General features: G+C 39.6%; 1 protein-coding gene across 2 annotated transcripts in view; it reads left to right on the forward strand.

Annotated features, from left to right (window-relative positions):
- The window catches only part of ADAMTS3 (ADAM metallopeptidase with thrombospondin type 1 motif 3), a 277,278-nt gene that overhangs the window by 217,567 nt on the left and 33,660 nt on the right, over positions 1 to 26,051 (forward strand). For both annotated transcript variants that reach the window (XM_061145817.1, XM_061145818.1), the window contains 5 exons: positions 19,996 to 20,079; positions 22,326 to 22,482; positions 23,346 to 23,451; positions 23,853 to 23,996; positions 24,631 to 24,763. In XM_061145817.1, coding sequence (XP_061001800.1) covers positions 19,996 to 20,079; positions 22,326 to 22,482; positions 23,346 to 23,451; positions 23,853 to 23,996; positions 24,631 to 24,763 — 624 coding nt within the window. The remainder of the gene's footprint in view (positions 1 to 19,995; positions 20,080 to 22,325; positions 22,483 to 23,345; positions 23,452 to 23,852; positions 23,997 to 24,630; positions 24,764 to 26,051) is intronic.

A 26,051-nucleotide genomic window follows, 5' to 3' on the forward strand; every position in this document is an offset into this window, starting at 1 on the left:
GGGTATCTTGCTTTTTTCCTTGCTTAAGATTAGATTGCCAACAATTCTTAATTTTATTAATCATGATTTTATTTATTCTAATATTTAAGCCAATATGTTAAACATATATTCTGTTCATTAGATGCCAATGTATAGAATTCTACATATACCATATCTCTGTGAAATGGAAAATAGTGTAGAAACTCAGACACATGTTTATTTGTTCATTGGCACAGATCCCAGTTATGAAGACTGCTTAGCACACAGAAAACAAATTCCCCTGAAGATGCTACTTTTATTAATACTTGCATCATTCACTGTGCCCCTGGACCACTTTCTTCTACACTAGGGAGACAGTCAGTCAGGATATACTTGTTAGGAAGGCTCTTGGAGTAGTGCAGCAGAGATTTGATACAGTCTTTGTCCTCACAGTACTTATAATTTAGTCAAGGATAAAAGTGATGCAAAAAAATGCAAAGATTGAGCAATAAAAGGAATTCTATTATTAAGACATATCAGTAGGCACTGTACTATAAGTTCTGTAAAACTTTAGAGGGAGCATCTGTGAAGTGTTGAGATTATTCAGTTGGGACTTCGGACGCAGAGGCTTTAGTTTTAGCTATGTTCCTGGTTGACTCTGTGACCTTCGATAATCATGTCCCTTCCTGGGATTTAGTTTCTGTATTTATAAAATTAAAATATTGTACAAGATGTTCAATAATCCTCTAATCCATCAGGAAGCTGCAGGTTAAAGTAGGTCTGTAGGGATTTGTTTCCTGGATTTTTTAAAAAATTGTTTTCAAAGGGCACATGGGATTGATTGTCAAGGTTTTCTAGACAGACTCTGTTGACAGGAAAGTAGAAATGGCTATAGTATATTCACCAGGCAGTAAGCTGACGTGTCAAGGAATACACAAAAGTGCTGCATTTTTGGTTTTATAACCATTGCAAAAGATGTTTTGTTTTTAAGACCATTAAAAAAGTTAGGTAATAGGCTGAGTCTCTATCTCCAATACTAGAAATTATTCTAAAACTAATTGAGCATCATAGAATGGAACTGGAAGAGAGAATATAATTTTTAAAACTGAAGTTCATTGAATCTAAAGTAATTACTACATGTAGAGGATTTTAGGAGGTAATAATAGTAGTCCCCTCTCCCTTCCCAAGTTCAGAATCAACTGATTGATAGGCATAGTGAAAAGGTAGATGAAGAATAAATAGTTTTATTATTAATAAGAGCTGAATTGCACATCATTTAAATGTATAACCACAAATATTTTTCTTATTCTCAATTAGCTGAGAGCACTTTGTCCCAGCCCCTGCCACCCAGGAACATTTGTCAGTGTTGGGTCGGGAAGATCCCCTGGAGGAGAGCATGGAGAATTCTTGCCTGGAGAATCCCATGGACAGAGGAGCCTGGCAGGCTACAGTCCATAGGGGTCGCAAAGAGTGGGAGACAACTGAAATGATTTAGCATGCACCGAGACATTTTTGGTTGCTGTACCTGGGAAAGGAAGCTACTGCCACTAGTGAGAGATGCCAGGGATGCTGCTAACCAACTACAACATGAAGGGCAGCTCTACACAATAGAGAAATATCAATTATCTGCTCTAAAATGCCAACAGTGCCAAGGTTTAGAAACCTTGTTATACATTAGACAATCTTGCTCACAACCCTCTATCCCCAGCCCCTAATTAAATCAAAGGTTTAATAGGAAACCTTTAATTTCAGGTTTTCAATTAAGCTTGAAACTCAATAATTTCAGATTTCCTCTGTAGGACTGATAGAGAGCTGTGAGCATGACAGACTGAAGACGGAATCTCTTCCTTTCCTCCCTCCACTCCTATTGCTCGTTGCAGACCCTTAGATCTGTTGTAACACTGAAATGAGAATGCCCTGTCTCAAACTGACCAGTTAAACAAGAGTGGGAGGAATGAAAAAAACCAATAATGATATTCTAATGAAACTACCTCGTGGAAATTTGAAGCAAAGGAAATAAGTTGGGCTTTTTTGTGTTTTTTCTTTTTTGTTTTCCGTGACAAGTTTGGAATGATTAGTAACTCCTATGCTAGCCTTGTTTTATGGCTTCCCATGGTTATCTAAAAGCATGGCTCTCCAAACTTGAGCCCTACACAAACGTAGAGGCTTTCTTTACATGTCACAGAGGTTCAGGCAGAAACTATAGAAGAAAACTGACAGCAAAAAGTCGATTTCCTTGCATTGATTTGGGGAGAAATGGGGGGTTTACTAGGTGGCACTAATGGTAAAGAACATGCCTGCCAATGCAGGAGAGGCAAGAGACGCGGGTTCAATACCTGGGCGGGGAAGATCCCTTGGAGAAACGCACAACAGCTTGCTCTAGTTTTCTTGCCTGGAGAATGCCATGGACAAAGGAGCCTGGCAGGCTACAGTCTATTGCGTTGCAAAGGGTTGAACATGACTGAAGCAGCTTGTCACGCATGATAGAGAAAAGATCACAGCTTCCTTTAGTCGCGTTTGGCACCTGTAACTTTGTTAACTAGTCAGCAGATACGATCTTCTTTTAGTTTACCTGATAGTCAAATATAGTTTCCATATCCAAAACCAGGTTATATTTATCACGCCATTCCTGAACTAGGGTGGTACTTTTAGGTCCCAGTGGTTTGCTTCATGGTTGTCTCTTTAATTTAAACTGAATGCCTTTTCAAAGGCATGCTCATATTTATTATTTTGAAAAGAGTTCTTAAATTATTAAATGTTAAACATCTGTTTAATGAAAGAATGGATAAGTGAACAAATGAGTGTAAATAACATAGAGGTAGATTGTGAACAGTCTTTAGAGACAGAAAATTTGGATTTGAAATAAGAGAATATAAATGACATGAAGGCTTTAATCAGTTTAACAATATAATGGAAGAAGTGTTTAGAAAGGAATTTAGCATTTATTGGGTATCAGTATCTTTTCAAGTATATTGCAAGGTGAAAATTATTGTGACATTTTTTTTCCCCTAGAGGAGACAGAGGCTTTAAAATGTCAATAAAATTGAGGTAAATTTTTACACTTATTTGAAGTTAGTAAAACAATCTGAGATAATGATAATAGAGTGATGGTAATCATTAAAAGAAGACAAGAAAGGGCCTTCCCTGGAAACCCAGTGGTGAATATTCTGCATTTCCAATGCAGAGGAAGCAGGTTCTATCCCTGGTTGGGCAACTAGGATCCCGCATGTTGCGTGGCCAAAAAATAAAAGACAGGGACTAGCTTCTGTGTTGGTGAACACATCACAGTGCTGGGAGGGCGAGAGCTGGAAAGAGCATGGAAGCTTTGTACCTCTCCCTGCAAACCTTGCCTTCTGCATCTCTTACATTTGCCTGTTCCTGAGTTGTATGCATCATTTAAAAATAATTAAATATGTAGGAGGTGCAAGACAATAATGGAAAGGCAAGATAGTCTTGAGTCTAAGCCTGCCCCTAGCACTATATAGTGGGAGACTTTGTACAAGTACTAACTTCTCAGTTTCCTCACTAGGAAAATGTGAATAGCAGTGCTGTGCTCACAGGCAAATTCTAAAGAAGAAAGGAGAGTGTGAACATAGTACGTCTAGAACTGAGCAGGAGTTTAGCAGATGGCCAGTTGACACTGGCTGTAAAGAACTCAAAGCTCTTCCCACAATTTGCTTTTCCCCCTAAGTTCTACAAAGGAAAGCAGAAGGCTCATCATGTGATGTGAAGAAAAGATGACATGTTTGCAAGTATCTGCCATGAATCATTGACAGACACAGGGCTTGCCCCAAAACAAAACGGCAATTTTATGGGGGATTTAAACAAGGGCGGCACAGCACCCACCCCCATTTGATGCCCCAGTTTTCCCAGAATCTCAGAGCAGAAAACATCAAATGATTTGCTCAGGGTGATATCTGGAGCCTAGGATGGAGCCCATCTCAGCACCCAATCTCGTGAGCCTTTTGCCACCTGTGAGCCAGGACCAGACTCTGGAGAGAAAGGGATGCAGACCTCACTGAGCTGATTTCATTGTCAAGACTAATCAGGAGTAGGGGGGAGAGACAGGCACAAAACCCTGCTCCCTTCCTGGGACCGTTTTCTCAAAAAAAATAAGGGTCTTGCATTTTACTGGGAGAGGTGCAACAAAGCCTATTGTGTTCAGGAAACAGACAAAGACCAGTGGCATCTTAAAGAGAAAAAGTCTACCCCAGTATTTAGGGCAGAAGAAAACCTTGGGGGAGAGCAACTGCCATGCTGTAAGAATACTCAAGCATCTCTGTGGTGTGGCTCATGTGGTGAAAATCAGAGACCTCTGGCCAGAAGCCAGCATCGCTGCCATCCATACAGAAAATCCGCCTTCCAAGTAGCACCTTTACAACAGGTGGCACTAGTGGTAAAGAACAAGCCTGCCAATGCAGGAGGTGCAAGAGACGCATGTTCAATCCCTGGGTGGGGAAGATCCCCTGGAGGAGGAAATGGCAATCCATTCTAGTATTATAAAATCATCTAGAAAGTGCTAATTGACTGAAAGCAAGTATTGATTCTGTGCTATGGGGGAAGAATACTAGGGTTGTCTTTGAACTAGAGGTATGAAGAAGAAGTATGCTTGAATGTTAGAAGTTAGATCTTTGAAGATGAACAACAGGGAATTCCAGTCAGAGAAGATAGTTGAACATTCAAAGTTCCAAATAGATGCACAGCATATATTTGAATTTGACTACATACAGGTTACATGAAGGAGATTAATGTAAAATAAGAAAATGAACTTAGATAGCAATTATAGAACTTTCCAGAGAGGTTGCTCCTCTTTGTTTACTTCTGTTTATAGTTTCTGAGCCAACAATGGATGGATATTTACTATGTTTAATACATTGGGAGAATATAAAGAAATTCTTTGTAGATTAAGACCAGGAAGCACAGATTTTGGTAAAGATGATGAAATGAAGACCACTCTTCTAAATGTTAGTTTGATTTGAAAGAAGTAGAAGCTGGTGCTATAGGATCATGCCATTTTTTGCTGTTGTTGTTCTGGAACTGGTTAACTTTTACCAAATTATTAAGTGAAAGTCAAAAGGACATAAAAGGCATATGTTCCATCTACTCTAATCCTTTTAGAAGCTAGAATTTCTCTCAGCCACTGCAACACCTAACTAGTACTTAGCATTTGTCTTGACTCTGGGAATGATTTTCTTTCTTTGCATATTGACTTTTACACATTTTGGTGATGAAGGTTGATGGCATTACTATCTTATTGTTATCCTTTTGTTGTCTCATGCAAAGCTTTCCTTTTTATTATGTATTAATATATCTATTTGTGACAGGATAAAGAAAAGTTAAAGAAGTATTAATATTCTAACATTGACTAAAATTAACCTACCTAACTTGCTTCAAAAAGCAACCCAGAAAGTAGACCCTGTGTGGCTTTTCACAATCACAATAAATTGGTATCAGAATTTGAAGTCCACATATATTGGGACTAGTAAACAAAAATAGCACATGAGTATAAATTGTGTAAAAGTGAACCTATTCATTAAACACTTATTCAACTATCAGTCTACAAATTCTTGCCCTTAAGAATCTTATGAAAAAGAAACTCAAGAATCATGGAATTTCCCATTTGGAAGTACCATAAGAAGCATATTATTATTATCCCTTCATTTTATAGATGAGGAAATAACAGCACATATATTCTGTACTATTTTGCTTACAGCAGTTATTGTTGGTCAGATGAAATTAAATGTATTGGCTTCAGAAAACCTCTTCTTTCCACAATTTCCATTGTGTTCAGAACCAAGGCTATGGGTAGAAGATATCATGGAAATTAAAATCCATCTTTGGTGCCTTTGTTCGTTGTTGTATCCAAACTTTCTTCCCATTGTTCCTTTCTCCCGCTTCATCTCCATTTTTCTTTTATGATAATATTTCATTTAGCAAGATCAAGGTCAACTGTCAGCTCCTGTGAAGCTTTCACAAACCATCTCCTTCTTATAATAAAATGTGTGAATTCCTGGCAGTAGCTCTCGGATAGGTTGTGTGCTCCTTGAGTGCAGTTACTATGCATTTTTAAGCTTCATATTTACAACATCTAAAACAGTGTCAGGGCTTCCCTGGTGCTAGTGGTAAAGAACCCGCCTGCCAGTGCAGGAGACTTAAGAGTTGCAGGTTTAATCCTTAGGTCAGGAAGATCCCCTGGAGGAGGACATGAGAACCCACTCCAGTATTCTTGCCTGAAGAATCCCATGGACAGAGGAGCCTGGCAGGCTACAGTCCACAGAGTGGCAAAGAGTCGGCCATGACCGAGTGACTTAGCATGCACACATGCAAAACATTATCAGCCACATAGTATACATCCAATAAAATTGTAACTGGTTCAGTATTTTAGCAAATATTTTAATGCCATGTACCAAGTATTTAGTTGGGAACACAAAAGATGTTTCCTGTTCATATTCAGATTACAGATTGGTGGGGAAATCAAGCAAGCACATCAAAGGTTAGGATAAGAGCTCTACAGGGAATCAACAGTTTGTTTAGAAAGGGAATAACAGGGCTAACGGGTGGTAGGGACAGTCTTCTCCCAAGAAATGATAGTTAAGTTGAAATTGAAAATAAAAGAAAGAGCCATTGAACAAGAGCAAGTGTTTTAGTTATGAAAAGAAAGCTACTGTGGCTTGAGTCTATCATGCAAGGAGTCAGGTGGAATTTGAAGAAGAGGGCAAGTATCTTTCAGGTCATGGGAGGAGACTGCATCCAATTTTAAGAGAATTAGTGGAAAGTCATCGAAAGCCTCTTTCTATATTGTAAAGAATAGATGGCAGTGATCTAGAGACAATGAAGACAGATCAATTAGAAATCAATGGTAGATGTCTAGGCAGATGATAGTTTACTGGACAGTGATGATTGCAACAATAAGGGAGTATGCATAGTCGAGTGGCTTCCCAGGTGGCAGGAGACTTGGGTTCATTCCTTGGGTCAGGAGGTTTCCCTGGAAAAGGAAATGGCAACCCACTCCAGGATTCTTGCCTGGGAAATCCCATGGTCAAAGGAACACGTGGGTTGCTGTCTGTGGGGTCGCAAAGAGCAGGACATGGCTTAGTGACGAAGCAGCAGCAGCAACATTCACAGTATAATCAACAGAATTTGTCAGGGGGTCAAACAGGGAGCTCAAGGGAAGGGAGGAACCCATCGTGATTTACACTTCTCTGGTTTGAGTACTACTGGATAATGGGCCATTCACATAGATGGGGTGGCCTATTTAAAAAAACAAAAGATTGTGTAGAATCAAGGCTAATGATGCAATCATTGAAAATATTAGAAATAATCTAGTTTCAGGTCTAGATTCAGAAGAATGATTTAATGTCATTAAGGATGGGGGTTTATACTACTGGAGAAGGAAATAGCAACCCACTCCAGTATTCTTGCCTGGAAGATCCCATGGACGGAGGAGCCTGGTGGTCTACAGCCAACGGCGTCGCAAAGAGTTGGACACAGCTGAGCAGCTAACAACATTTAGCCTTTGCTGTGTGCCTGGTCCTGATGTTAAATGAGTCACAAGAATTAGAGAAAATTCTTCAACTATAGGTTCATTTTCAGTCCTAGTTTGTAAATTAAGAGACTGAAATGTAAAGAACTTCGGTGATGTTTCCAGAGTCAGAAGCTAAAGGGTGGCACAGTCAAGACTTGAGCCTGGATAGATCCTTCTGTCTTCAGAAATGATTGCTCTCTCTCCCTAGGCTTTACTGCCTCTTGTTACAAAGTTGATGCATTTTTGTATATCCATTGCCAAATAAAATTCTGATGTCTTTACTTGTTCCTTTGTTTTGTTAGAATACCATTCAAGTCACTAAAATTGAGAATTCAGTTACTTGTGTGAGTGAATCAAATCAGCTAGCAATCTAGTTGAAGGATCTCCCTAACAGGGTGATAAAGCAGATTGTGCAGTTGGAGCAGGGGGACGAGGGTATTTTCCTTCCGTGTGCCGGAAGTTTCTTGTCACCAACACTTTGTGGTGGCAGGTATCTCTGTCATTTGCTAAGATCTGTGAGGTGATCTGGGTCTGTTGTGCCTATTAAAATGTTCAGTGCCCTGCAGAGAATTGAGTAAATCCCTTAATCTCAGGATTTACCAAGAGAAAATAAAATAATTCATTTAAAAAAGGGTAACTCCCAGTGTGAAAAAAAAAAAATCTTGTACTTCCAAGTAATCATTAATAATTAAGAGCATTCAGTTTTCTCATGTACTAAAATTGGCCACCTATGATGGACAATGAACTGGGAATTCATAGATGTGTTTTGCTGGATATGGCAAGCTTCCCTACCTAATACTTTTACAGGGAAACGTATATTCCCCGGAAGTATGCTAGTCCTAACAGAGCATTAATGGACTTATTCAAGGATTAGCAAACTAATGTGGTTATTGGTTACTTAATGATGATTCAATCCCTTCACTGCTTTTAATTTCTTAACTAGTGTTTCTGAAAATGCTGAATGTGAGTTGGAGGCAGATTTATCTGGGGAGTATACATGTTCAGGCAACTTGAGCAAATCATGTAGCAGTTCTGTGATTTGGGTTATTGTCTTTAATTATCTTTAATCCATTCTTTACATTTGAATTCACATCAGCCCTCCAGACATTTATTCACCTAGCAGACCTGCCCTCCCATAGGCCAAGTCTTGTTAGATTCTAGGGAGGCAAAAATGAATACAATTTAGCTCCCTTTTCACAAGAAGCTAACTCTAGCAGTGAAATAAACAAATCAAGAAGTAATAATAATAAAATATGATAGTTTCTTGAAGAGATTCGGCCACAAAATAACTTAGAACAAGGGGATGTGGTTTAGCAAGTAACATTACTGGCAAATGAAATCTTCATAGAGGATGTGTCATTTGAGTTGAAACTTAGAGAATGGATTAGCATTTCCCTGCTAGAAAAAGAGAAAGATGGGTTTTAGAAGATGGGGAACAGGTTTTATAAGGATTTTAAAAGTGATAGCTCATGATGTCTTTGGAGCTACTGGAGGTGGAGATGGCAGAAGGTGAGGCTGGGTAAACAATCTGAGGCTGCCTGTAGAAAAATGTATGCACTATCCTGAGGAGTTTGAAATTTATGGTGCAAGTGAAGAAGGTTTATGAAAAGGCTTTTAAAGATTAGTTTGTGTTTTAAAAAGAGAATTCAGGATAAAATTGAATGATTTGGAGGAAGAGACTCTGTTAGACATTGAGCTATGAATATAGACACACAGTATTAATATTTAAGTGCCCAAATTAGGGGACAAACTATGGTCCATCTGGCTTCAGATTCCTTGTGATTTATACTATCCGTCCCTACCTCAAGAAACTTACTGTCCCCAGTGTGGACTGAACACACAAGGTCACAGCGACAGACTGGAGTAAGCACACATCATTTCAGCCACCCCTTGTACAAATATGTACATCTTCCCTGGAATATCCTGGACCCGTCATTCTGGAAGAAACTCCCTTCATCACAGGTGAAATTAACATGACATGACATGCAAACAGTGCTGCTGTTCATAGGTCCTTTAATTTTAACTGAACAGCAATAAATACTTGTTTCCCTGGTTTGTTTCAGCCTTTATTTTTTCAAGGGTCCTACAGCAGAAAAATTTTTTAGTTTGCTAAGCAAATTGTCTTTCTCGTTCTTGAAGAAAGAAATCAGTTCTGCAACAGCTTTTGGTATGTTTCCACTATTCCAAAGGCTGGAAGACCTCATGAGGCCTTATAGCTGAAGTGCCTATTCTTGGTCTACCCAAAGCTCCTTTGATGCCTAGGGAAGTCAAAGCATAATTAATCATAAAATGACAGCCTCATGCTTATGGAGAATAGCTATATTCTCCAGAATAGCCTTCTGGAGAACTACTGAAATGAGCCCAAATTATCCAAATGAAAATATTTGCAAAAGTTTTAAGAGGTGGTTGCAACAGTTCAACTGAGTAGGACCCATACTGAGGTGCTGGACGTGAAGGCGGACAGGAGAGACAGATGTGAGAGGTACTGCAGGACTTGGTAATATACTGACTATCATGCTTGAAGAAGAAGAAAGAATCAAGATGGTTTCATCTTTGGGACTTCCCTGGTGGTCCAGTGGTTAAGAATCCACACTTTCAATGCAGGGGGTGTGGTTTGGGGAACTAAGATCCCACATGCCACTCGGTATGGCCAAAAATATATATATTTTTAAAGATGGTTTCATCTTTAACTGTGATAGAATACTCAGAGAGAAGAACAGGAGAGGGTGAGTATACTTTGAGATACATTGGTGTATTTCCAGATAGATAGATCTCTTACTAGAGCTGAACAGCGGACTGTGAAGCCTGAGAGAGGTGAATCAGTGTGAGATATTTGGGATTCATCAGTCTGTAGAAATTGGTTGAAGAAACAGCAATGGATGAACTATTGCAGAGAAAGTATGTGAGAAGAGGATCAGAAACAAAACATTGAGTCACACTGACGTGTGTGGATGAGCCAGTGGAAAAGGAGCAATTATTAAAGTATAGCTAAATAACTTGAATATCATTGATGAATTTGAATAGTATCATTGATGAATGTAGTGATAAACAGTACTAAATGCTACAAAATATTGTAGGTGGCTTTATTTTTTCATGATGAAGGAAAATTGAGAATATTAGTCAAAGAAGGAAAAGGACCCCAAGAAGGGGAGCGATTGAATATGAAAAATGGCATTGATTTTTTGGATCAAATAAATATGTTTAAGGAAGTGTGAAAGAGCCTAAAGGGAGGAAACTTGGCACGTTCACTATTCAGGAAGAAAAAGACAGGCGAGATGGTTATAACAGGGAAAAGACATTGGTGTCATATAGACTTATTGGCTTTGTAGCTGTGCTAATCATTTCGGCAACAATTGCATAACTTCTCTGGGTCTCAGTCTCTTTTTCACATTATCAAGATGTCTCCTTCGTAGTGTTTGAGATTCATGATAACAGAGATTGAGCTTTTGTACCAGCTCCTCCCTTTTTCCTGGATCACTTTTTCCCCAGAGAGGCAACTGCCTGTTTTCTTCTTATCCAAATGAGTCTTCAGGCTCTGAGTCCCCCAGCTTCAGGTAGCTTCTTCCTCTCTCTCTTGTCCTCTAGCTCATCACTCAGATTTTCTTTGTAGCACCCTTTCCCATCCAAAATGACCTCGTCTGCATGTCTTTTTGTGATGATTTATATTTTCCTTGTTTAGTGTCTATTTTACCTATTAGAATATATTCGTGGTAAGAGCAGGGTTCCCTGGAGACTCAGCAGTAAAGAACCTGCCTGCCAATGCAGGAGACTCAGGTTTGATCCCTGGGCCAGAAAGATTCCCTGGAGAAGGAAATGGCAACTCACTCCAGTATTCTTGGCTGGGAAACCCCATGGACAGAGGAGCCTGGTGGGCTACAGTCTATAGGGTTGCAAAAGAATTGGACACGATTAGCAACCAAACAACAATGGTAAGAGCAGAGACTTAAACTCATTTGTCATTCAGTTCCCTACCCCCAGGGCCCTTAGGCACAATTCAGTTCACTAAATATTAGATGAAACTATTCATAAAAGGTAGTTATTAGGGGCGGAGAAGGCAATGGCACCCCACTCCAGTACTCTTGCCTGGAAAATCCCGTGGACGGAGGAGCCTGGTAGGCTGCAGTCCAAGGGGTCGCTAAGAGTCGGACACGACTGAGTGACTTCACTTTCATTTTTCACTTTCATGCATTGGAGATGGAAATGGCAACCCACTCCAGTATTCTTGCCTGGAGAATCCCAGGGACGGGGACTGCCGTCTATGGGTTCGCACAGAGTCGGACACGACTGAAGTGACTTAGCAGCAGCAGCAGCAGCAGTTTATTAGGGGAAGGAGAAATTAGAGGTTTGAGATTAAGAGATAACACGTGCTAATCATGCTAATTTGCTTCAGTTGTGTCCAACTGCTTGTGACCCTATGAACCATAACCCACCAGACTCCTCTGTCCATAGGATTCTCCAGGCAAGAATACTGGAGTGGGTTGCCATTTCCTTCTCCAGGGCATCTTCCTGACCTGGGGATCGAACCTGCATCTTTTACATCTCCTGAGTTGGCAAGCAAGTTCTTTACCTCTAGTGCTACTGTATATAAAATAAATAGTCAATGAGGACCTACCGTCCAGTGCAGAGAACTATATTCAATATCTTGTAATAACCCATAATGGAAAAGAATATGAAATAAAGAGTATAACTTAGTCACCTCTCTATACACCTTAAACTAATACATTTTAAATTACTATATTTCATTATTTTTAAAAAGTAGTCATTATTATTCTGAAATTGTGAGGGAAAAGGAGTTGACAGGTTAGGAGACAGCTATACCCTGAGTTAAAATACAGAGGATAGGACTGCAAATCTAAGCAGATATGTGTTTGGAACTTTTTGCTCAACAAGGTATGGTTGTGGATAGAGTGATATATTTTCCCAGTCTACTATAGGATTCTTTTATGTCCAGCCAAAGTCACCAAGGCTGTCTTGTCATTACTTCTTTGCCTTTAATTAACAAAAAGTCTCTTTAAAAAAATTATACATGTATACCATTTGTTTGCTTCTATATAATGTTACTAATGATGGCTAATAATTTTTGTTTTTATATTTGCAAGGCCCAGACACCTTTAAGCCCTGTACATATGTGACCTCCTTTATTCCTCTCAGCAATCCTATAAGGACAGTAGTGTAATTATCCCATTTTACAGATGAGAAGGCTGAGGCACGGAGACAAATAAGATGCCCAAGGTCACATAGCTAAGAGCAAACCCAGGCAGTTTGACTGTGGAGCCCATACCCTTAAGCACTGAGCAATATGGCCTTTCAAGACCTCATCCCTCCATCCTAAAGAAATATGAGTGTCTTTTTTTTTTGTCAAAGGCAGACAAAGCTGTTTGTCAGCTCGTCAGACAAAGCAGGTCAGAGTGTCCTGCCAGGGAAATGTCCTGGGAGAAATTGTCCTGTCAGGGAACAAACCTGGAAGGAATTTTCCTCTTAAGGAAAGGAATACTTGATTTAATCAATCAAGTAAATCAAGTATTCCTAAAATCATTACCTTTCCCCGCCTTCACATTGGCAATCCCTTCCAATTTAAGGTTACTTAAAAATTAGTATCCTATTTACCCCATTTTTCAGGTAATTTAATAAATATTCTGGGCTCAACCCTGATCACCTTATAGAAAATCCACCTGTGCTCCTTAGGGTGCCTGACATGGTGACAGGATATTCAGTTTTGCAATGATGAACTTTGATTTGCCTTATGTAATATCTGATATATGACTTCTTAGAATGCTTATGCTTAATGCTTTGCTTACAACCCAAAACACTGGTTATAAATTTCAGCCCTATCTCTTCTTTTCCTATTCATTTTCTCCAGTAATTTGCTTCAGCTCCTTTTCATTTTTTCCCAATATATTTTTAGGTTATATTGACCATCAAGAAATCCTTATTAGGAGTCAATTTCAAGTCTAATTAATTCTTCATTTTCTTAAAATTTACACAAAGGAAAATTATGAAAAAGAAGTAAAATTTTTTCAAGTTATCTTTATCAGTATGCTTACACATCAGTTTCTTAAACTTGGGGGTAATGGATCACTATTGATTATTCTAAAATTAGATTTGTTTTGCATCGCGACAGTGCAGTGGTCTGCAGGTGTGTAGAAGTGTAGCGAGTTGGTAAAAACTACTGACTCTGGAGCCAGGCTGCCTAGGTGTACATCCTTGACTCTGTACTAGCTGTGTGACCTTGGGCAAAGTACTTAACCTCTCTGGGCCTCAATGTTGTTTGATGTAAAATGGAGATAATGATATCTTTAAAGTTGTTGCAAAGACTATGGGTTACTTGATTAACATAGGTAAAGTATTTAAAACCGTGTCTGGAACTTGGAAAACTCTGTGTAAGGCTGGTTTTTTGTGTTCTTGATTCTGTTTTAAATTAGGAAAAAATAGCTTTCCTTGTCACTGTGTTACAAAACTGCTTTCTTAAAAAATATTGTTTTCACTCATCTTAACATATCCAAAATTTTAATTCAGTATGATCTGTTTACTTCCTTCTATATATCATTTATTGACTGTTAAAACTCATGCCTCTCATATAATGTTTTAATCAGATGACACTGGAAAACAATCTACATAAAGATGTCTTCAATATTTTTTTTGTTTTTGAGTCCAGTCACTCAGTGTTTTCCTCAGGTTAGAATATTTTTAAATTCCTATTTCATTTTAAGGAGCTTATTTTATTTATGTGAAAATATACAAAAGGCAGACATACCAAGTGGTGTGTAAGTACGTTCAGGTGTATAACACGGCTGCTCCTTCACCCACCTCTAACATGTGCGTACTGCCCTCTGCTGGAAAGAGTATTTTTGAAAAATAAAATTGTTAAATTTTTCCTTTTTTTTGATAATTTAAACTGTATCTTTGATTCTATTATTATTTTATTGAGAGTAAATAAATTTACAGTAGAAGATTTTTCAAATCCTTTTCAGTGAAAACTAAGGGGGGGGGTTACGTTTTTTGTTTGTTTATTTTTTTGTTTGTTTTTCTTTGCTCTTTTCGGATAGATTGGAAAATATGTTCGTAAGCCTTTAAGACTTTTTGTATGGCTAGGTAGAAGTGTTCTCATGTGCCTTTTATTTTGCTGAGGGCAGTTTGTGGCATTTTGTTTGATTTGAACTGCAGCTGTGTGAAGCAAAAAGAGCAAGCAAGATTATAATTTGCCAGTGAGAAAACAGAGGCTCAGAGAGGTTAAGTGACCAACCCAAAGTCATTCAGGTTGTCGGTGGCAGATTTGAGACTAGAATTCAAGTCTTTGAATATATTTAATTCTGTGATGCTGATTATTTCTGCAACTCTTATCATATCCTGTGTGTCTTAGAACCTAAAAAACTTTACATCCTGTTATTGATAAGGCCTGGCCAGATGGCAAGCAGTCAGTTTATTAGGTACATTTTAAAAGTGAATAAGGTAAAGGAAGCAACTTTTTAAACCTTGAGAAGCAAAATAATAAATGATATCCAGTGCTTTGCACAATAGAGACACCTATTTGCCACATTGAAAGAATATTTTCTCCTATATATAAATACTGTTGCCTTATATTTGATTATTTCTATCCATGTTATACTCAGATAGTTTCACAAATTTGTGCCAACTTGGAACACTCCATAACTGATCTTGATTTCTACTGGGGTACTCTGTTAACGTACTAGTCTGGCATAATAGGGACTATTGTTAAATAATATTTTTCTTTTGTGAATGATAAATTTAACTTTTTAAAAAGTGCCTTTCTATTTCATCATTTTATAATATAATATTGCTATTGAGAACATGAATTGTGTCCTTTATATTTTCTCAGCACTGTGCCGATTTTTAAATTTACCAAACAAAAATGAATTTACTAATTTAGGGTGATTATATGTATGTTATGGGCTTCCCTGGTGTCTCAGATGGTAAAGAGTCTTCCTGAAATGCAGGAGACCTGAGTTCGATTCCTGGGTCGGGAAGATCCCCCAGAGGAGGGCACAGCAACCCACTCCAGTATGCTTGCCTGGAGAATTTCATGGGCAGAGAAGCCTAATGGCCTATAGTCCATGGGGTCACATCGAGTTGGACATGGCTGAGTGACTTTCACTTTCATTTTTCATATGTACATTATACTAGCTCAGATATCACAAGCTATTTGTTATAATTGCCACCTTTAGTTTATTTTATGACTCTAATAGTTTTCTGACATAAAAGTCTCCCATAGCATTTAAAAATATCATAGTCACTGCTATTCATCCATGGCTGTAAGGCCCTCTCTTGCCTGCATCACTTCTCCTCCAGAAATTAATTTAGTTCTTTTTATCTGTTCTTCTTTAGTTTAAAATTATATTGTTCCCCAATTGTGTGCACTCACTAACATTGAGTTCAACATCTTTTACATTAAATGCATTTACATTTCAATTATTGATACATTAAGTACATGTTAGGACATCCCCAATGGCCCAGTGGATAAAGAATTCACCTGATATGCAGGAGACACAGAAGATGTGGGTTCAAGCCCTCTGTTGGGAAGATGCCCTGGAGAAGGAAATGGCAACCCACTCCAGTATTCTTGCCTGGAGAATCCCATGGACGGAGGAGTCTGGTGGGGATCACAAAGAGTTGGACATGACTGAATGACTAAGAACACATTAAGTACATGTTAAAACTTCGTGTGTGAAACCTTTATGCTAATTCAGAACAACCGCCTTATGAGAGGTCTCTTGGAATGTCCATGAGTTTCTGTAGATGGCAGGCTTGGCTTGGACATTTACTTATACTGGAATTATTATGCTAGAAATGTCTTATCAGATAATCCTTGCAGAAGAGAAGAATTCAGTCTTCAGCTAGGCATTATGAGGTATGGCGTAAGATAACAGAATCTGCCCATGGCCAAGAGGGTCATAAGAAATTACAGCTTTTTGGCCAGCATTCAGTTCTCCTTATATTGACCTGAAATGTTCCCTTTTAGCAGTGAACCCATGGTTTTAGTTTTATTTGCCATAGATATTCAGAGCAAATTGCACCCTTTTTACGTATGGTGGCTATTTTTCTTCTAGGTTTTCTTTTCTATTTCCTACACTCTTATGTGCTTTAATGTACTTTTCTCCTCACTCTTAAAACTTTTGAGCTGTTGTGTGCATACATTAAATCTTTCAATTCTTACCCCAATCCTATGAGATAGTATTCTTATTCTGTCCATTTGACTGAGACTCAGAAAGATGAAGCTTTCTGAGATGTCAAGACAGGTGTCAACTGAGACTATTAGTGGCTCATGTCAGGCTCTTAGCCACTACATCTCTCTCACCACGTTTTATGTGGCCCATTTTCTCGGCTCCTTGCTTAGAGGACTCTGGTTACATTCCTATTTATTGTTGCAGTTGTTGTTTAGTCACTAAATCATGTCTACTTTTTGTGACCGCCTGGACCAAAGCTGGCCAGGCTCCTCTGACCATGGGATTTCCCAGGCAAGAACACTGGAGTGGGTTGCTATTTCCTTCTCTAGGGGGTCTTCCCAATCCAGGGATCGAATCCGCATCTCCAGCATTGGCAGACAGTCTTTACCGCTGAGCCATGAGGGAAGCTCTCCCGTTTGTATACATCTCTTTCATCAGACAGAACAGACAAAATGAACTCAATGCTACAGATGTGCAATGGCCTCTAGTTTAATTGCTTGGGCATGTGCTATCAGCCTGCTTACTTGTGCAATGCAAGAGTGAATTACAGATTGTTTTCACTCCTTGGCTTGTCTTGAATAGTAGTTAAATTGGGTCTCACCGTTATAAGTGTGTGTGTGTGTGTGTGTGTGTGTGTGTGTGTGTGTGTATGTGTGAGTTTGTAAATGTATATCTATGTATACATGGGTTACCCTGCTGGTTCAGATGTAGAGAATCTGCCTGTAAAGCAGAAGACCCAGGTTTGATCCCTGGGTCAGAAAGATCCCCTGAAGAAGGGAATAGCAACCCACTCCGGTATTGTTGCCTGGAGAATCCCATGGACAAGGAGCCTGGTGGTCTCCATGTGGTCACAAGGAGTTGGACACAACTGAGCAACTAACGCTTTCATATATACTGCATTTTTCCACTTAAAAGGAACCTGAATCTTTACTTGGTAAACTACACTTTATCTTCTTTAGTATATATTAGCTTCCCTAGGTCTTATACCTCCATCTTAGTTATTCTTCCCTTTTTTGTTCCATCTAAAAATTTAGTATAAGTGTACCTTTACCAGAAGACTTCCCTGGTGGCTTGGATGGTAAAGCATCTGCCTACAATGCAGGAGACCCGGGTTCGATCCCTGGGTCGGGAAGATCCCCTGGAGAAGGAAATGGCAACCCATTCTAGTACTCTTTGCCTGGAAAACCCCATGGACAGAGGAGCCTGGTAGGCTACAGTCCATGGTGTCACAAAGAGTTGGACATGACTGGGCAATTTTACTTACTTATCTTTAACCTACATTTAACACTTTGATATCTAAAGTGTTCTGTGTAGTCTGATTAGATTCCTGAAACTTTTCATTTGAGATTTCTTGGTCTGTTTCTTGGTCAGTATGATAAGAAATCCATAAATTTCTTTTTTTAGAGCATTCTATTATCCTTGAGTTATATTTCTTTTTAAGGCTTCTCTTTATGAGATTTTGCCTATCTTTCCTCTAGGCCTTCTGTCCAAACCTCCTGGGTCTTGAGTTGAATTGAGGTTCATTTTCCATCCCTCTTTCAGTTATTATGACAAATGTTGATTCCCTGTTCCTGAGAATAGTTAAGAACTTTGAATTGTAGCCAGATAAATCCACCTTTCCCATTTCTGCTAGCATATCCAACTTCCTAGCAATTTTTATTCACACCAATTTTGCACTAGCATAACCAGAAGATAGAAGTCACTTTGCTCTTCTGCATGGTCGTACATGTTCAGTCGTATCCAACTCTTTTCAATCCTTTGGAATATAGCCTGCCAGGCTTCTCTGTCCATGGGATTTTTCAGGCAGGAATACTGGAGTAAGTTGGCATTTGCTCCTCCAGGGGATCTTCCAGACCCAGGGGATCTTCCAGACCCAAACACGCATCTCCTGTGTCTCTTATGTTGCAGGCAGATTCCTTACTGCTGAGCCTTCAGGGAAGCCAGGAGTCTCTTTAGACTGTCAATAACTGACTGTCAGAGTTCTGCATGTTAATTAATCTCTATGGTCTTCATCTTCCTCATCTATAAAAGTCTGTTGGACTATGACCTCTGAGGTTGTGTAAGTCCTAATAGCTATGGTTTTAAAGTATACCAGATTACCTGTAGAAATTTTAATTTAACATTTAAAATTAAATCAAGTGCAGTGACTCAACTTTGCCCCCTCTGAGATTTACCCAGGACTGATATTATATGTACTTGAACAGTCATCTTATCTTAGTAATTCAAATGTGGGAGGATTTCTTTACTGTAGGACTTCTAAGTAATCACTGCCTCAGATGCCCCACTCTTGGGGTGGAGGAGGCATTGGGAGGACCACCCAGGTACTGGCCCACAGTAGCACCACAGCCCCTGCACGCCAGCTTCCCTAACGAGAGGTCACAGCCCTGGTGGTGACAGAGAGGCCCTGAAGGACGTGCTGGCTCTTTTTCTTCACGTGGTTGCCATCCCTCTGCTGGCAGATGCTTCACCTGAATCGTGGTCTTGCTATAGCTTTCATTTGTTTATTTTTTGGCTGTCCTGGGTTTTCATTGCTGCAGGCGGGCTTTCTTTAGTTGTGGCGAGCAGGGGCTATTCTCTAGTTGTGGTGCACAGGATTCTGTCATTGCAGTGGCTTCTCTTGTTTTGAAGCATGGGCCCTAGAGCACTTGGGTTTCAGTAGTCAAGGCTCACGGGCTTAGTTGTCCCACGGCATGTGGGATCTTCCCGAAGTGAAGTGAATGTCACTCAGTTGTGTCCAGCTCTGCGACCCCATGCACTATATAGTCTGTGGAATTCTCCAGGCCAGAATCCTGGAGTGGGTAGCCTTTCCCTTCTCCAGTGGATCTTCCCAACCCAGAGATCAAACCCAGGTCTCCTGCATTGTAGGTGGATTCTTTACCAGCTGAGCCACAAGGGAAGCCCAAGAATACTGGAGTGGGTAGCCTATCCCTCCTCTAGCAGATCTTCCTGGCCAGGGATCAAACCTGTGTCTCCTGCATTGGAAGGCAGATTCTTAAATGTGACTGCTTTTGATGAATTTTATCTGTGGATCATAGTACACATGGATTCTTAACACTACAATAGTTTAATGAAACCCTTTTATAGCCTATTTTCTATGTTCATGATACTACAGGGTTTACAATATCAGTAATTCATATAGCCAGGAATCATTCCAAAGTTAAAAGTAAATGATTTCATTTCAGATATCAGTTTAAACTAAACTACCAAAAAAAAAAAAAAAAAAGTGACTTGACTCCTGTATTTGGGATTACATGGCCATTTCCTTAAGTGTCCATCTCCTGAAGTTCTCTGTGTGGCCTTTCTTCTAGTAATTATCTCCTTTGTTTCTAGGTGAATGAAATTTACCATGATGAGTCCCTGGGAGTGCATATAAATGTAGTCCTGGTGCGCATGATAATGCTGGGTTATGCAAAGGTAAAATGTCTTACTATATGTGAACTGTGAACATCAAAGAGTGGGTTAGCAAACAGATTAGTCTACTGAAGGTATAGTAGATATGTCTCACATAGACCCCAGTTGCTCTGAATTGAGAAGAGAAAACTGCCCCAAAGAATGGAGATCTCTAACTTAGATTAGATAATGAATGATTTTTGTGTTGGTGTCATTTGATGTGTTTACCTCTGTCTAATGGAGTTGGAGATAATTATCCTGATTTTATGTATGACAATATAATGAAAAAAGAGGATTTCCTTAATAGTGAAGGACAGGGAAGCCTGGTGTGCTACAGTTCATTGGGGTCGCAAAGAGTCAGACACAACTTTTCAACTGAACAACCACCACCAGCGTTAAATTTATGATTGATTTTTTAATCCAAAACACATATGTTGAGTGCCTGCTCTGTGTCAAATGCTTTCTAGGTGCTTCAGATATACCTGTGTGTGTGTCAGGCTGTGAAAGTCACTGAGTCGTGTCCAACTCTTTGTGACCCCATGGACTATACAGTCCATGGAGTTCTCCAGGCCAGAAAACTGGAGTGGGTAAGCCGTTCCCTTCTCCAGGGGATCTTCCCAACCCAGGGATCAAACCCAGGTGTCCCACATTATAGGCGGATTAACAAAATAACAGAGATCCTTACTCTCTCATGATTTCTTAAAAGGAATATTTCACATCTCTCCAATTAATAAAAGCGAAGCATATGGTGAATTTTTTCTTAAAGGGCATTAATCTTATAATCTTGAAAACAAAGTGTTGAGTCAGAATACATACAATAGGCATTTTTATGTAGTGTAACTTTAGCTGGCTTTAAAATGGCACTAGTTGGATTCCTGTCCTTGGAAATAATGGAATGGATGAAATAGTCTCTCCTCTTGAGGAGAAAACATAGGGGAAGTGACTAACTTGGCAGCTTTCCTGTTGCTTAAAATTAAATAACCCCCTCCCATAGTTAATCCTCCTGATTATGGAATACTAATGAAATAGGCATTTAGCAAGAACAGGGGGAAAAGTCCATGTGTTTGCATTTTATTATGTATGGAAACTTACCATTTCTGGTGAAAGGGTGTCATTATCTTTAGTTTCCCCCACAAACCTGACCTCCTTTGTGTCTCCAGCACAGAAAGCAAGTCAGCTCCAGCTGGAGATGTCGAACACCTTCAGTTCGTTGTTAAAATCATTTCTTTGGAGAAGTATGTGATCAACATATAACAAACCAAACTTTTTTATTAAGAATGTGAACACTGATAAAACCATTTGCTGAAATGTAACAAAACTCTCAGCCAGTCAGCCAAGTAAGAACCAATCTGAAGTTCCAAATTCAGTTTCTTGTTCCATCAGAACTCCTCAGGGAAGTGTGGCTCCTGGGTTCTTGAAGGATGGGGCCTTTCTCTCTGAACTTTTATCTCCTGATGACAGTGTGATAGTAACTGCATTCCCCAATGGCTCAAGTGGTAAAGAATCCACCTGCGATGCAGGAGATGCAGGAGACATGGGCTTAACCCTGGGTCGGGAAGATCCCCCAGAGAAGGAAATGGCAATCCACTCCAGTGTTCTTGTCTGGAGAATCCCATCGACAGAGGAGCCTGTTGGGCTACAGTCCATAGTGTTACAAAAAGTTGGACATGTCTGAGCGCATATGCACAGCAGGGTCCCCAGGAATTTGTCACTCCATTTCTTGGAACAGCAGGATATGAGTGCCCCCTCTCTTCATTGCTGTGAGGTTAAAATAACGGGTAATTATTTTTTTCAGTGTGAGGTTTATATAATTTGACTGCTTCTCAAATTATACAAACCAGCTTTGATTAATTTTGAAGCAAAAAAAAAAAAAAAGAAACTGAAGATCTTTGGCTTTAATATTTCTGGAGAAAAAGTCTTCCAAATCTTTCCATCTGTCTTCTGTTATTGTTCTAATATTTATCTAGATTTTTTTACCCGGTTGATTAATACTGAGTTGCTTCACAGTAGCAAGAAAATTCATCATCACGTATTTCAGTTAATGGTGTCAGCCACCTTTCACACAGATAATGTTGATCATCATAAAGGTATCCCTTAGGTGCATTTAGAATTTCCAAATGAGATTAGTTATCTAACAAGCCCCCAATAATATTATTGTACATTATTTAATTACTGTAATCTCAAATGTTAATTTCAGAGAAAGTTATTCATTGAAGCCTTTGGGAAAATATTAACATTATGTATGTCTTTAACATATTGTTTTCTCCTAGTCCATCAGCCTCATAGAAAGGGGAAATCCATCCAGGAGCCTGGAGAACGTGTGTCGCTGGGCTTGCCAACAACAAAAATCTGATCCCAATCACTCTGAACACCATGATCACGCAATTTTCTTAACCAGGCAAGACTTCGGACCTGCTGGAATGCAAGGTATTTCCATTACTATGTAGCAGAAAATCTTAAGGGCATGACTTTTCAAAAGTACAACTGAATCACTGTGCTGTAACACCTGAAACTAACACAACAGTATAAATCAACTATACTGCAACATAAAATAAAATATTTTTAAATTAAAAAAAAAAGAGCAATCCTGAATCAGGGAGTCTGTTCACATGTTCACATCTCCACCATCACTTTCATCTTTGCCTCAGCCAAGCATACATTTGCTTTCTGCTTCCAGTGACTTCCGTGGAATTCACAATGTTAAATGCCACCTAAATACCATGATATACTATGCTCTCCTTTACAATAATGGGTGTACATTTGGGGTACAGAGGGGCTGCTATAAAATGCAGTGCGATTTCCACTGAGTGTTTAGAAGGGGAAAAGAGGTGCCATGGGAAATGTCTATTGCCGAAGAACTTTCTTCCAAAGTCAGCTTACATCTATCTATCTAATAAACTCTGATGTAGACTTCAAAAAAAAAAAAAAATTAGACTGGCCACTTTCTTTTCAACATTGATGGAATCTCGGGCTCCCTTCATCAGTACCATGATTTGAAGGAACACTCACCACAGCAGAAAGGTAGGGCTTAAGTTGGTGGGCAGAGCAGAATGGTAACCCCAGGCAGTTCTGTCCCTTAGGAGAGGAGAAAATTGCAGACCCAGTGAATCCTTTCAGAGGCCCATTACCTGTGGCTTTCCCAAGAGAATGTGGCATGATGCTAGCAGCGAAATAATACTGCCTCTGTTTCCTGAAAAGCTTTTTTCTTTTTCCCTCGGCAAAGATCCAGTAGTAATTCTTAATGGGTTTTCTCATAAAATGAAAATAAAAGTAATTGTTATTCTCTACAGGATATGCTCCAGTCACAGGCATGTGTCACCCGGTGAGAAGCTGTACCCTGAATCACGAGGATGGTTTTTCATCTGCCTTTGTAGTAGCACATGAAACTGGCCATGTGTAAGTCACTGTTGACAGCTATAGAGTGGGGAAAAAAGCAAGGTCTTTTCTTTCTGCCTCTCTCAGTATTGTTCATACTTTGGGCCGAGCACATGCCAGCATGCAACTCTCACCCTCTTGCCAAGTTTGAGGAGCTGAAAAGAGCGAAGAGGTCATGCGCGGAAACCAAATGAGTGACTGGCTTGCAGAGACACTCGTGGGCTTTTTGTAGCTACAAGAACAAGAAAGGCATTTCTGCCACATTGCTCCCAGTTTCACAGTGTCTGTGACTCCTCCACAAAAGCCTTGTTAGCTTAAAAAAAAATACCTATTTCCATGTACTTACTTTCAAAACAGAAATTATGCCAACGCCGTGGTCTCTATGTTGATTCTTACCAGTGGGGTCTCACTCTGTGTTCTAGGTTGGGGATGGAACACGATGGGCAGGGCAACAGATGCGGTGATGAGACTGCTATGGGAAGTGTCATGGCCCCCTTGGTGCAAGCCGCATTTCATCGTTACCACTGGTCCCGGTGTAGCGGCCAAGAACTGAAAAGATACATACAGTATGTCTCCTTCTTTGTGTCATGAGAATGTTACAGTGGAAATACAGACGTGAAACTGTCTCTTTAGGGCATTGATCATAACAGAACTCCCAGTGAATGAAAACTGTTGTTCACGATAAACATTTTCTTGTGACTTAGCTTTTGGCACAGTAATCCCATAATGTGATTGTAATATTTGAAGCCGTAAGCCTAGACTTGAAGTGAATTTTTTTTAACTGTGATTTCCTTTCCGTAAATTCTCTGTGGGATCTTTGACTAATGGTCAAAGTTGATTTGAGAATGAAGAGAGGGTGGTCACACATTGCCTGCTTCGGGTATACCACCTATACCCCATAGGGTGGATGTCAGGATCTGCCCCGCCACACCATTGGGGTTCAGCTAGGGACATGAACAAGGTTGTTACAGTTCTACTGTGTTTTTGAGTATGCTTGGCTTATTTTCCTGGGAAGAATAAAGATGAATGGTCTTTTTCTAAATGGAGCTGAAACCAAAATCCTTAAAAGATATGCTTTCATGAACTTGCTTTATGATCTGATGAAATTCCAGAGTATGTAACTTAAGAATACTTTCTCACTGAGATATGATTAAAAAAAAAATGAACATTTAGCTGTATGCAATATTTTCCTTCCTCCAGTTCCTATGACTGTCTCCTTGATGACCCATTTGAACATGACTGGCCCAAACTCCCAGAACTTCCTGGAATCAATTATTCTATGGATGAGCAGTGTCGTTTTGACTTTGGAGTTGGTTATAAAATGTGCACTGCGGTACGTTACAGTCAATTTAGATTTTTGCATCTTAAAATCTGTTTGCGTAGCTCCTGTTTGGTGACCTTTACAGATTCACTGGTGCAAGAATATGAACCAATGATTTGTGTCTTCTATGTCTCTACATGCTAAAGCTAAGTGCTTTAAATATACTATCTTATTTAATCCTTGTGACAGGCTAGAAGGAAGTTGGTATACTTTTATTTTACAGATGAAAAAGCCAAGACTTACAGAGGTTATGCAACTTGCTTAAGTCACACATCTGGTAAATGGGGCTTCTTATATGTTAGAGGAAGCTTTATGTGTTAGAGCAAGGAAAAATGTATTTCATTGAAAGAAGTTGATCTGCTATTGAAATTCTGCCTTTGCAGATACACATACATCGCTATTTGGTTTGCCTGTAAGATATACAGTCAGTTCCTGTTTTCCTGCATCAATGTTTTAACCTGAGAATTCTAAAGCTCTGGCTCAATATTGTAGAAAATTACAATTTCTGCATTAAGTAGTAGGAATTAGAACAAAAAACCCAGATCGAAAATGAGCACTAATTTTAAAAGAAAGCTATGACGGAGTTTCCCTGGTGGCTCAGTGCTAAAGAATCTGTCTGCCAATGCAAGAGACATGCGTTCGATCCCTGGTCCAGGAAAACCCCACATGCCTCAGAGCACCTAAGCCCATGCTCCACATCTCTTAAGCCTCTGCTCTAGAGCCCGGGGGCCACAACTACTGAAGCCTGTGCACCCTAGACCCCTCGCCCCACAGCAAGAGAAGACACCGCGGTAAAAAGCCTGTGCATCGCAACTAGAGAAAAGCCAGTGCAGCAGTGAAGACCAAGCACAGCCATAAATAAATAACGTTAAAGAAAAAAAAGAAAGCTATGACGATAAGACTGTATGTGGATGATTAATGGTATGAGTGTGTGTGCTCAGTCATGTCTTCGCTTTGCGACTTCATGGACTGTAGCCCGCCAAGCTCCTCTGTCCGTGGAGTTTTCCAGTCCAGAGTACTAGAGTGAGTTGCTGCTTCCCACTCCAGGGGATCTTCCCTACCCAGGGATCAAACCCGCATCTCTTGCCATCTCCTGCATTGCGGGTGGATTCTTTACCACTCTGCCACCTGGGAAGCCTAATTAATGGCATAGGGAAGGAATATGTAGATACACTGGCATTTGATATATAGGTTTATTTTTTATATCTGAAGAATGATAAGAAATTTACTGTTAGAGAGTAGATGAAGAGACAGTACACACAAATATGTGTGCTTACATACACACTTGGATATATATAAT

This window comes from Dama dama, chromosome 6 (assembly GCF_033118175.1).
Source record: "Dama dama isolate Ldn47 chromosome 6, ASM3311817v1, whole genome shotgun sequence".
NCBI lineage: Eukaryota > Metazoa > Chordata > Mammalia > Artiodactyla > Cervidae > Dama > Dama dama.